Below are 11063 nucleotides of genomic sequence, written 5' to 3' on the forward strand. Positions count from 1 at the left end.
ACCGCACCAACGTGATTAAAGGATTCCATGGAGGGTGGGGGGAGAAGGCTGAAGGCCACAGTGCTGCAAATTAACCTTTTCTTAGTAAGGATGGCCTGGACCAGGAAGCATTTTGGGGGAGGTGGGGGCGAGAGTCAACCTCCTTCCCACACCTGCGAGCATCTCCACATTCCCTTTGACCTGTCATTTTGGACCAGGGACCCATTCAGCTCTTGCATTACCACCCTCAAAACCAGCCCCTCCTGTGTGTGCCAGCAGAGAAAGGATGGACTAGAGCTTTTACAAGGAGCAGTAAGAGAATGACATTTATGACTGGTTACATGAGCTGAGCTCCCAGGCAGGTGGATTTAAATTCCCTTTGGGACACGGATGCTCATGTTCAGGCACCAACCATACAAGCAGCATGGAGAAGGTACTCTTTGTATATAAGTACAAGCTTTAACAAAAACTAGTTGGAAATATTCTGCCTGGACTGGTGCAAAGAGAAAAATGAGTGTCAAGCAGAGTCCATAGGTGAGGTGCACCTCCCCTCTTAAAGTCTCTTTAAAATAAAACAAAAATTCCAAGAGCATGTTTTGAAAATGTAAGTAAGTGAATAAGACTTGGTGTGTTCTGCTCAAGAGTTCAGACCTTCCTCACACGGGGGAAGAGCCTTGGAGCACACAGATCAAGAAATGAAAACTATGTAGTGGCTGGCTGGAAGCCCTTGCAGATTATAATGCATCCACCCACCTCCCAACTTGAGCACGTAACCTTCCTGCACATCAGAGCCAAGAGCATAGGTACCTGAGGGGGACAAAATGACTGACCTCTCATCACACTACAGATGAAAGCAGCTCTAGGATTTAACTGCTGTTATGCCTGTTATGCCACCATAGGAACCACCAGAATATGTACACCTGTGCGGAGAACACACAGCCAGGACCACCAGTTCCACCATGTGCCGGGGAATGGCTGCACAAGCAGCAAGCGTGGCAACAACCTGCAGCTGCCCAGCTGGTGGGACCGCAAGTGGCGACTGCGCTTCCGGCTGGGGCAGTGCCACTGAAAGGGGATCCCCACTTCTGATAAGCAGCAGGAGCAGACAAACAATAGGTGATTTGATGAGAACTGCTCTACGATACTCCTGAGAAGCCCCACAGCCAGCTCTGGCCAGAAAGGAAATTGGGGGTTTCCACAGCAACCTGCTAAAGGCACAAAGGCCCAACTGTCTAGGGGGAAGCAATGGAGGTGTCTCAGTATTCCCATTTTAAGAAGGGACGTGGTTGGAGGGCTGAAGTCTTTCTGAAGCCAAAGTACCTGCAAGAGCATTTTCGTACACCAGGAGTTTAACTTGCTATCGGTCCTGTAATTGGGGAGGAGCAGTGCTGGGGGAGGAGGAAGTAACTACTGCAGTCTTTAGCCCAGCTAAAAGGCAGGGCCAAGAAAAGCATGGCACTTAGTTCCCAAGTCTTACTAATACAGCCCACGACACAGCTGCTAGAGAGAGGTAATAAAAAGAGTCTTCTCTTGGGTGCGCAGGACTGAGGTGAAAGAGAAAAAAAAAAACACCCAAACGTGTAACTTGAAACAGGGAGGTTCATAATTTATTTACACAACTATAAACAAAAATAGAAACATCTCTGGAGCAGGAAAGATCCAAAACAATGTCTGGAGGCTGCTCAGTCTGTGATAATTAACTCATCTACACCCCAGTCTTCATAGCTCCCATCTGGTAGGTAACGACGGATGATTATGGGGATCTTGCGGGCTCTGAAGGGAGGACAGAGAGGTGAACAGAGCCTTCACTACACCACTTCAGCAGGCAGTGGGCACTGAAGTACTGTGGAGCTTCAGTAAGCTCACCAAGTTTAACTGAGTGATCTGTTGCAGCACCAGTGATTTGGTGTCACACAACAGAGGGAAATCCCAACAACCTTCTGTCTTTTTGTAGGTGCAAAACACTGAGCATCCTTAGACTTGAAACAACCAAAGGCCTCTGCAAGGTCAGGCCTCTGCAAGGTCAGGCCTCTGTTGCTACTGCAGGTATTAAGCCCTTGGATCTGAACCCACTATGAGACGCCACCAGCTGATCTCGTTGGAGGTGTCCCTTGCTCACTGCAAGGGGCTTGGACAAGAAGACCTTCAAGAGTTCCTTCCAACCCAGTGCATTCTAATATTCTACGACCTAGCTCAGATGTAGGAGAGAAAAAAAAAGAATTAAAAAAAAAAAAAAATCAAGGGACTTGAGGAACAAATCCACTCTGATTGATAGAAGTTTTTTTCCCTACAAGACACTACAAAAGTGGGAGAATTCCGAAAACCTTCACAACAAACTAGTATTTACAGAGTATTTTGCAACCTGAAAGCGTCAGTTACATTTTAAGGATATGTGGAACAGAGACTATTCAGGTACCAAAAGCTGGTACAGCTGTGGTGGAGCACAGCATCTCCTAACAGGGCTTCTCATCAGGAAGCAAGAAAATGCTGAACCCCATTTAACTTACTGGAAGCAGATTTAATTCAGCAGAATAATCAGCCTGAAATCTAACCAGAGCATCAGGTTTCAAGTGTATCAGACTTGAAAAGTTACACAACTTCTTTAGTAATCACATTCAGTGCTGTTGTTTTTCCAGTAGCAAAGTAGCTTCCTCCTGCCAAGGCTTACAAGTGAATTTTGGCACAGACCAGGATGCCACTATACTTTGTCACATCCTGACTTACTTTCTAGAGCTCATGCTCATAGAGACAAGAAGCAACTCAGATTGAGCTTCGAGATCTGACAGAAAAAATACCTAAGAAGGTTTTGGCAATGATAAAAGGGAGCTGTGGAAGAGATATAAACTTGCAAGAGCAACTGCAACGTACTGAGCACGGGGAGAGCAGGGGACAATTCAGTTCAGCAACAGGCATTTAATGGAGTCCAGCTGCTCTGCTGGAAAGATACCTGCATGTGATCTAGGCTACCAACCATGGAGGCAAACTGTGGGTCAACAGAGAGCTCTGGTGTGGCAAGGTGGATCTGTAAATGGTCATCCAAAATCCATGTCTGCTGCAGTCAGAAAGGATTTATTCATCTTTCTGCAAGCAAGGGACGTGCCTCCTCACAAGCACAATAAGCCAAGTGCAAGTGCACAAGGGTGTGGGAAAAGACCATTCTTAACAGGGTCTCCACGTCACCAGCCTGACCTGTATTTTATCTTTGGCCAGCACTTCACTTAACACAGGTCTGCTCAGATACCTGCTTCAAATTCAAATCCATTCAGAGAATGAAACTGATTTCAGAAAGATGAGGACCTTGGCTTCTCATCATAGAAATAAAGAACATTTGGACACTGAAGCAAAAGAGGTCAGAGCATTCCTAACCAGCAGTACTTTGCATGATCAACTAGAATGGGAGAGAGCAACTTCAGACAAGTCCAAAGGTGAAAAAAAGGGAAGACAACTGTAGTGCTTACTGTGACTGAGGGAAGACAAGACTGTCTTGGAAAGAGCTGCTAAAAGTTGGGACAAGGAGAGGACTGCTGGCTTTAGGGAAATCAGTATACTTACCACCAAAGACTGGGACTTACTTGAGCTCTTTCATGGCAATCAGCAAGGGGTCTGTTTCCCCTTCCAACTCCACCATCACAGGGGCACACATCCTAGGACAGAACATTAACACTCATTTAAGTGAATGCATAGAAAAGGGGACAGTTAAGCATGTGCCTATCCATGTCACCCAGACAAGCAGCCAGTAAAGAGGGAGGGACACCACCTTGGCCAGTCTGATTTGCTCTCTTATGCACTTCATAAAGAAAATTCCCCCAAGAGGTAAGAGAGTGAGCTTTTACATGAAAATGTTTATCTTGCCCCATTCCTCAGCCTCTGCTGACCAACTGGTGTTCAAGGGCTGGTCAGCTCCACCATGCTAGTCACCCTCTACTGTACTTAAATGAGAGGAAAAGAATGGTTCTAAAATTAATGGTTCTAAAATTAATCCAATGAAGAGAGTGGAAACATTGTAAAATGAGCACACCCCCTGCAACTCCAGCACCTCTCTTCCATTCTCATTTGCTCACACCTTCCAGGCTTTGTTTGGGGGCACGCAAGGGGCTGGATTTACCTCTAGGAAAAAAAAAAAAGACAAAAAGGTATTTCACAGAAGATTGTGACAGCAGAGCAAACATAGGTGACAATAGCTGCCCATTAGACAGGGGCAGCAAAGAAAGTTCACGTTATGCATGGGTAAGGCCACTGGGGGCTGCTGCTGGCCTAGGTTCAGCACTGAAGGCAGAATATGCAGGTGAAGCAGAACCAGGCACCAGTGCTTTCGATTAAAGACCTGGTATGGACCCATCTCATTCCCTGCCTCCAAATTTTTCATGTTTTCCATCAGTTGAAAGAATGTGCAGCAAAAAGGCTTCACAGAGTGAAGACTGTTGCAAAGAAGAGCTTGGCAAAGTGATGATTAAGGAAAGATCTGATCAGCATCTAGGAGCTCCTAAGTAACATAGAGGAACAACTTTATTTTAAGGGTGGCTATAACCAAGATGAAACTCAAGAGACATGCTTTCAGACAAACCTTGCCACAGCCTAATAACCTTGATCACAAAGCAGTTTTACCAAAAGAAGTGTTAAACTTTTTAATATATATTATTAAAAAGTCTAGGCAGGTAAATGGATGAAGCTGAGAGCAGCCAGCCTCAGATACTGAAAGACTTAAATGTTACTATCTATTATGAAGGAGGCCTCACCATCCCAAATACTTTTAAAAACTTGCCACAATACAACTGCATTTAAAATAGATTTCAATCTGGTTACTCCATTCCCAAGTCCTACAGCCCTGTGGTATCAACTGAAGATGTTCTGGAGCACTCTACACTTCAACACTAGCTGTAGTTGAGCTTTCCAAGCCCCACTGGCTCCCTTAGGAAAGACAGAAGCCAGGATCAGCTTGTCACATGCAACTAAGAGCTCCATGATCAGAGGGTTGGAGCAGTCTCCCTACAGGGGCAGGCTGTGAGGGTTGAAGCTATTCAGCCCGAAGAAAAGGCTCCAGGGAGACCTTATAGAAGCTTTCCAGTAACTGAAGGGGGACTACAAGAAGGGTGGGGAGAGACTCTTTACAAGGGCTTGTAGCAATAGAATGAGAGGTAATGGCTTTAAGCTGGAAGACAGTAGATTTAGACTGGGTATTAGGAAGAAATGCTTTACAGTGAGGTGAGCCAGTGGAACAGTGTCCAGGGAAGTTGTGGATGCCCCCTCCCTGGAACTGTTCAAGGCCAGGCTCGACGGGGCCTTGGGCAACCTGATCTAGTGGGAGATGTCCCGGCCCATGGCAGAAGGGTTGGAACTAGATGATCTTTAATGTCCCTTCCAACTCATATATCATTGTATGATCCTGTGCTTTAGTGTTGACCAAGATGGTGATCTGAAAGACTGGCAGTCATGTGAGATCCAGGAGTTTCTAAGGAAGGAGGAAAGCAGCTTTCAGTGGTAAGGGTGGAGAAGCGGAGCATCACTCGGGCATAGGGAGCGCAGTACTCACGCGATCTGGAGGGCGCGAGTGCCCAGGACTCTGGCGCGCTCGTATTTGGTCATGTAGGGGGTAGTGATCCGCTTCTGGTTTGCCTGCTGCCGCTCTCCCGAGGGGAGGATTTCCACGTTCTCCTGTCCCTCCTGGGGAAAGCAGACCAGTGCTGCATCTCAGCAGTGCGCATCGAGGCCCCACAGTGCTGGAAGTGCTCCTGAGACCTCCATAGCCCCAGCGACCGCCTAGCCAGGCCGATGCACAGGCCTGCGGTCCCGGCAGAGTTTGCCCCGGCAGGCCGGCGCGGCAACCCGCGGGACACATACCTCCTCTGCGTTCTCCAGGTCCTCCAGGCCCTCATCCTCCTCCACATCGTCGAAGTCGTCTCCGTCAAAGCTGCGAGAGTGACACGCGCATCGCACCCGGGCCAGGCCACCTGGGCGAGGCCACCCTGCCCAGCCCAGTCCCGCCGCGGCCTCCTCCCGACCCCACCCGACCCGAAGCCTCGGCCACGATACGCTGCCGCCACCTCGCTTCACCTACTCTTTCCTTCCCACCCCGGCCAACCCCGCTCTCACTTGTCCTCGTTGTCAGACATGTTGCTCCCCGCCGCTTCCCTGCCGGCCGGAAGTAGCGCTCACTTCCGGGTGCGCGCCGGTACGTCCACCGGAAGTGCCGCGGCGCCGCCGTTACCGGGGCGCCGCCGTGCTGTGCACTCCCCCCCGCTTCCCGCGCCTTCTTTCCCTCTCGGCGCGCCGTTTATCGCGATGCAGGCGTCCGGGCCCAGGAGGTCGGCGGCGGCAAGGGGAGGCGGCGGCGCGGGGCACGCTGCCGAGCCGGTCCGATGCAGCCCGGGGACCCGGGAGCTGCTAAGAGGTACGGCGGAGCGGGGCTGGAGCCAAAGCCAGCCGGTCAGGTTCCCCGTACCTCGCGCACCTGTGGGATCCGGCCCGTCGTGCCCCCACGACGGCCGCTGCAGGGAGAAGATCCCCACCCCGAAGTGAAGCGTCCCACCGCTCTTGTCCCGGCGGGAGCGGGAGAACCGGGCGGGCCTGGCGCTGCCGGCGCCACTCCGTCTGGAGTCTTCAAAGCCAAGTGCCGGGTCCTGCACTTGGGTCACAGCAACCCCAGGCAACGCTATAGGCCTGGGGCAGAATGGCTGGAAAGCTGTTCGGCAGAAAAGGACCCGGGAGTGCTGGTTGACAGCCGGCTGAACGTGAGCCAGCAGTGTGCCCAGGTGGCCAGGAAGGTCACCAGCGTCCTGCCCTGGATCAGGAATAGTGTGGCCAGCAGAAACAGGGATGTGATCTTACCCCTGTACCTGAGCACTGGTGAGGCTGCAGCCTGGGTACTGTGTTCAGTTTTGCTTGTTAAAGTGTAAGAGAGACACTGAAGTGCTGGAGCGTGTCCAGAGAAGGGCAACAAAGCTGGTGAGGGGTCTGCAGAACAGGTCTTATGAGAAGCAGTTGGGCTTGTTTATTCTGGAGAAGAGACTGAGAGAGATTGTTGCTCTCCACAACTACCTGAAAGGAGGTTGTAGTGAGGAGGGTGTTGGTCTCTTCTTCAAAGTAGCAAACGATAGGACAAGAGGAAATGGCCTCAAGTTACACCAGAGGAGGGTTAGGTTGGATGTTAGGAAAAATCCCTTCACCAAAAGGGCTGTCAAGCATTGTAACAGGCTGCCCAGGGAAGTGGTTGAGTCACCATACCTGGAGGTATTTAGAAGATGTGTAGATGTCATGCTTAAGGACATGGTTTAGTGGTGGACTTGGCAGTGTTAGGTTTATGTTTGGTCTAGATGGTCTTAAATGCCTTTTCCAGCCTAAATGATTCCATTCTTCTAAACCTGCATTTTCAATCCCTTTGGGTTTGGGTTACGAGGGGGGATTGCTTTTGGGGAGGGAGTTCCCCAGCCTGTCCCCTGCCAGAGGGGAAGCATGGAGCCCCCTTGAGCTGCTGTCTTCACCTATACATCATGTTTTACAGTGATGATGGAGGAGTCAAAGCTAACGTGTTTCCAGAGGCGATACCTGATGGACTGTGTGAAACGTGAGTGCAGGCCCTCTTGCTTTCCCTCCCACCACTTTGATGTGCTGAAGAGCTTTTGCTGCTCACCTTAAGACAGGGACATTCACTCACAGCCTGCTTGGATGGGCAAGTGTTTCAGAACAGCATGGCTGCTGCCAGTGTACCACAGCCAGTACAGGTGACATGTCCCCAAGCATCATCCAGGGAACAAGACCCAGTGGTGTCAGTGCATACCAACAGCCACTGGGAACATCTGTGGCACCTGGGGTCTTTGCTCCCCTCCTGGTGCTACAGTGGATTGTCAGGGAGATCCTCTGCTAGCAATATCCATCCAGAGTCTTCTCTGCCTTAGTGTTATTTTCGCTTCATTCTTCAGGAGGAGGTACCCTGCCCCTCCAGGTCCAGCCCATGTCAAGCAAAGAGCCAGAGCTTGCAGTGCCTGCTTTCTCCCCACCAGTCTGTCAGCGCAGCAGGCTTGCAGCTAAACCACATCTCCGTCCTGCCAAGGTCTGCCAGGCAGGAGATGCCTATGTCCGAGAGAAATTCAAGCCACAGGCAAGGCGTAAGTCAGCAAACACCACTAATAAGTAAATAAATTATGGCATCCAGTTCCTCTTCCCTTTCTGTCCGTCCCCTGCCTGCAATCTCAGCAGCAGCAGGGAGTGTTTAATTGCTTTTTATCTTCATAGTTTCTGTCTTCAAGGAAGCTTTAAAAATGCATCTCTGAGGGAACATCTACTGTCAGTGCTTGCTAACTTCTGCCTGCTGGCCTGGGTGGGTGACAGGCCAGAGACTGAGTTCTAATGATATCTATGAACTGTGTGGAGATCATGTAGGAAGTGTCACATGTTACAGTCTGGACTCCAAGCCCCACCATGCTTTGCTCTGGCCAGCCCTTTCCTACAGTGGGCATGATGTCAGCATGGTACTGAGTACTCACCAAGCTGGTGAGGGACTTTTTAGGGTGTTAAGTAGTGATAGGACTAGGGGGAATGGAACAAAGATAGAAATGGGTAGATTCAGATTGCGTGGTAGGAAGAAATTCTTCACCATGAGGGTGGTGAGACACTGGAACAGGTTGCCCAGGGAGGTGGTGGAGGCCCCATCCCTGGAGGTTTTTAAGGCCAGGCTGGATGTGGCTCTGAGCAACCTGATCTAGTGTGAGGTGTCCTTGCCCATGGCAGAGAGGTTGGAACTAGATGATCCTTGAGGTCCTTTCCAATCCTAAAAATTCTATAGTTCAACTGGTACTGAATACTCACCAACTGATTCAACTGGCTGAACCCAAGGCAGGAGGGAGCCCTGCGTCATTTTGTAGCTTATTAATGTGACTCAAACCTGCTGTGTGTCTGTGTGCTGCTTGTGCTGCCCAGTCTGGGATTGAGCTGTCGTTTTCATAGTGCTTCCTCTGGCATCACCAGCAGAGAAGTGGCATGGCCAGGCTCCTCCTGGAGGAGGTGGGCTGATAATAATTTCTTTTCCCCTTGACATTCACAGGAGATTTGGAAAAGGAGAAACAAAGGCTCCAAAACATCTTAGCAACAGGGAAGGATGTGGTGGAGTGCAACATGAATCAGACTCAGGTTCAGACAAAGGAAGAGGAGATACCTGAGCCTGACCGCTTTGAAGAATGTAGGTCCTTACATACCCTGGAGGAATGCAGGTGGGAAGCCAGTTCCCTCCCAGGGCTGTGGTGGCAGGCCATGATGCCAGTAACCTGAAGCCCATTGTGGAAGGAGGCACAAAGCCCAGTTTCCAAGAGAAGGAACTTGTTGCTGTGATGCTCTGATTCAGTTGTCCTAGCAGAGCTTATGCTGCAGAGGTTTGCTGGTAGATTCGAGCTCCTTGGGCTGAGCTCACACAATAAACTTTGCTGGCAGGGGAATTCCCTCAGGACATTCAGGGTGACCTGGGCAGGAAGCCCAGGTGCCAGGGGTCCTTTTTCCAGCCAGGATAACTCAATGTAGACTAAGACGCTTGCCAGTCTGAGTATGGTCTGGGCTCTTGTTTTCTTTCACTCCAAGATCAGAGCAGTTACACTGGCAAAGCTTAAATGCTGAGCAGGATTTTGAGCAGTGATGGACTGCAGAATATTCTGGGATGGCAAAACCCTGCCTAATACCTCTCTGAACTTGAATCTTCGTCATGTGTGTGTGCATTTCAGTCAGCCCTTCCTCAGCCAGGGCAGCAGAAAGATGGCTCATGCTAGAATAATGTGTACAGAAGTGGCACTTTGGTCCCTGCTGCAGTGAGGCAAGCTGAGTGTTGTCCTTGACACACCTGAAATACCCATCCATGTACTTTGTAGCACGGCAAGATTTGGACCAGCTTGCTGCAGGTCTGTGCTGCAAAGCAGTAGCTAACAGTCTGTACCTCCACTGGCCCTGGCTGCAGAGATGGCTGTGGTCACTGGGTGATGCATGCCAACTAATGAACCTGAGTAGCTTTAAGCTGGTTCTGTCTCCATCCACAGGCTGGTTAAATTGTCCATAAGCAATATTCTGTAAAGGAAAACTAGAAAGTTACTGTTCCTGCAAGTTGGCAAGCAGTAAGAAGATGGGTGGGGGGACATTTCCTATTGCATAAGGGACTGCTGAAGTATTTTGATGACATGCACAAGGTAACTGTTACAGCAGACATCACCATTCCCCTGATGGGCCACTGTTCAAGTAGTGCTCAGAAATTGAGAGGTTCAGATCTAGGCAGCAACATGTTTTCTTGCCTTTTGGTTGATTCCAGTTTCCACAGTGTTTTCTTTTATCCATCAGTGGTGAATGAAGTTCAGGAGAGGAGGGAATTCCTGGCAGAGATGGAAGCTCTAGGACAGGGCAAGAAGTATCGAAGCATTGTCCTCACTGAAATCTCACAGGTATACATCAGGGTCCTAGTGGCATTGGTCATGCAGTGAAAGGAGAGACCTTAAAGCAGAGTCTCCTCCAATACTCGAGCAGGGAAGGGGACAGAAAACTGAGTGTTTGTCTTCATGGCACAGGACAGGCATGAATTTGGGGAATGGGGGATAGAGGTTTTTAGTCTTTCTTTTCATCTCTGTGTGTAATTTAATCAGGGAAATGGAACTTTTGTTCTTGGGGCTGGCAAAAGAAGAGAAGAAAAAAATAGCTGCTGGCTTTCTTCCTGCTCAGCTCTTCCCTCTTGTACTTTACAGAAAATACGTGAGATGGAGATCATTGACAAGAAAAGAAGTGAGGAAATAAGAGAGAGCATGACAAAAGACTTCCCTAGTGGGAACAAATCTGATCCCTGTGACTGGACCAAGGGAAAAACATAAGTGCAGTTTGTTCCCACCTGTTCTTAGACTCTTGCCATCAGAGTCTTAAGGGCATGTCTGTGCCTGTACCCAAAGAGGGGCCAGCACCACCTGTAGCCTAAAGCCAGAAGGCAGGAGCAACTTGTACATAACTGGTGACAGAATAAAGCTGTCACAAGATGCTACCCACACCCTGGATCCCATTTTGCTCAGCTGTTTTAGAGATGAAAGCAGACAGTGGTGGCTACTAAAACATGACAAAGCAGAGCCTCCTTT

At 49.6% G+C, this 11063-nt stretch overlaps 2 protein-coding genes across 2 annotated transcripts; one reads left to right on the forward strand and one right to left on the reverse strand.

Annotated features, from left to right (window-relative positions):
• Nucleotides 1-1584: 1584 nt before the first annotated feature.
• POLR2F (RNA polymerase II, I and III subunit F) lies at nucleotides 1585-6109 on the reverse strand. Its single transcript, XM_054386476.1, has 5 exons — nucleotides 6070-6109; nucleotides 5818-5887; nucleotides 5510-5640; nucleotides 3552-3623; nucleotides 1585-1752 (listed from the first exon to the last, which is right to left on the reverse strand). The coding sequence occupies exons 1-5, from the start codon at nucleotides 6087-6089 to the stop codon at nucleotides 1662-1664; spliced, it is 384 nt and encodes a 127-aa protein (XP_054242451.1). The 5' UTR covers nucleotides 6090-6109; the 3' UTR covers nucleotides 1585-1661.
• C14H22orf23 (chromosome 14 C22orf23 homolog) lies at nucleotides 6088-10808 on the forward strand. The gene is given in 8 exon segments (XM_054386822.1): nucleotides 6088-6148; nucleotides 6265-6329; nucleotides 6331-6367; nucleotides 7478-7540; nucleotides 7896-8081; nucleotides 9017-9151; nucleotides 10288-10388; nucleotides 10686-10808. Coding segments are annotated over 8 exon segments (771 nt in total).
• Nucleotides 10809-11063: the final 255 nt, after the last annotated feature.

The sequence above is a fragment of the Indicator indicator genome, chromosome 14 (assembly GCF_027791375.1).
Source record: "Indicator indicator isolate 239-I01 chromosome 14, UM_Iind_1.1, whole genome shotgun sequence".
NCBI lineage: Eukaryota > Metazoa > Chordata > Aves > Piciformes > Indicatoridae > Indicator > Indicator indicator.

Excerpts from the sequence above, each read along its gene's own strand:
- POLR2F (XM_054386476.1), bottom strand. The coding sequence starts at position 6,089 with ATGTCTGACAACGAGGACAA. Across the intron at positions 5,641-5,817 it reads ACCTGGAGAACGCAGAGGAG|GAGGGACAGGAGAACGTGGA; the intron begins GTATGTGTCCCG and ends TGCTTTCCCCAG. Across the intron at positions 3,624-5,509 it reads ACTCGCGCCCTCCAGATCGC|GATGTGTGCCCCTGTGATGG; the intron begins GTGAGTACTGCG and ends GTTCTGTCCTAG.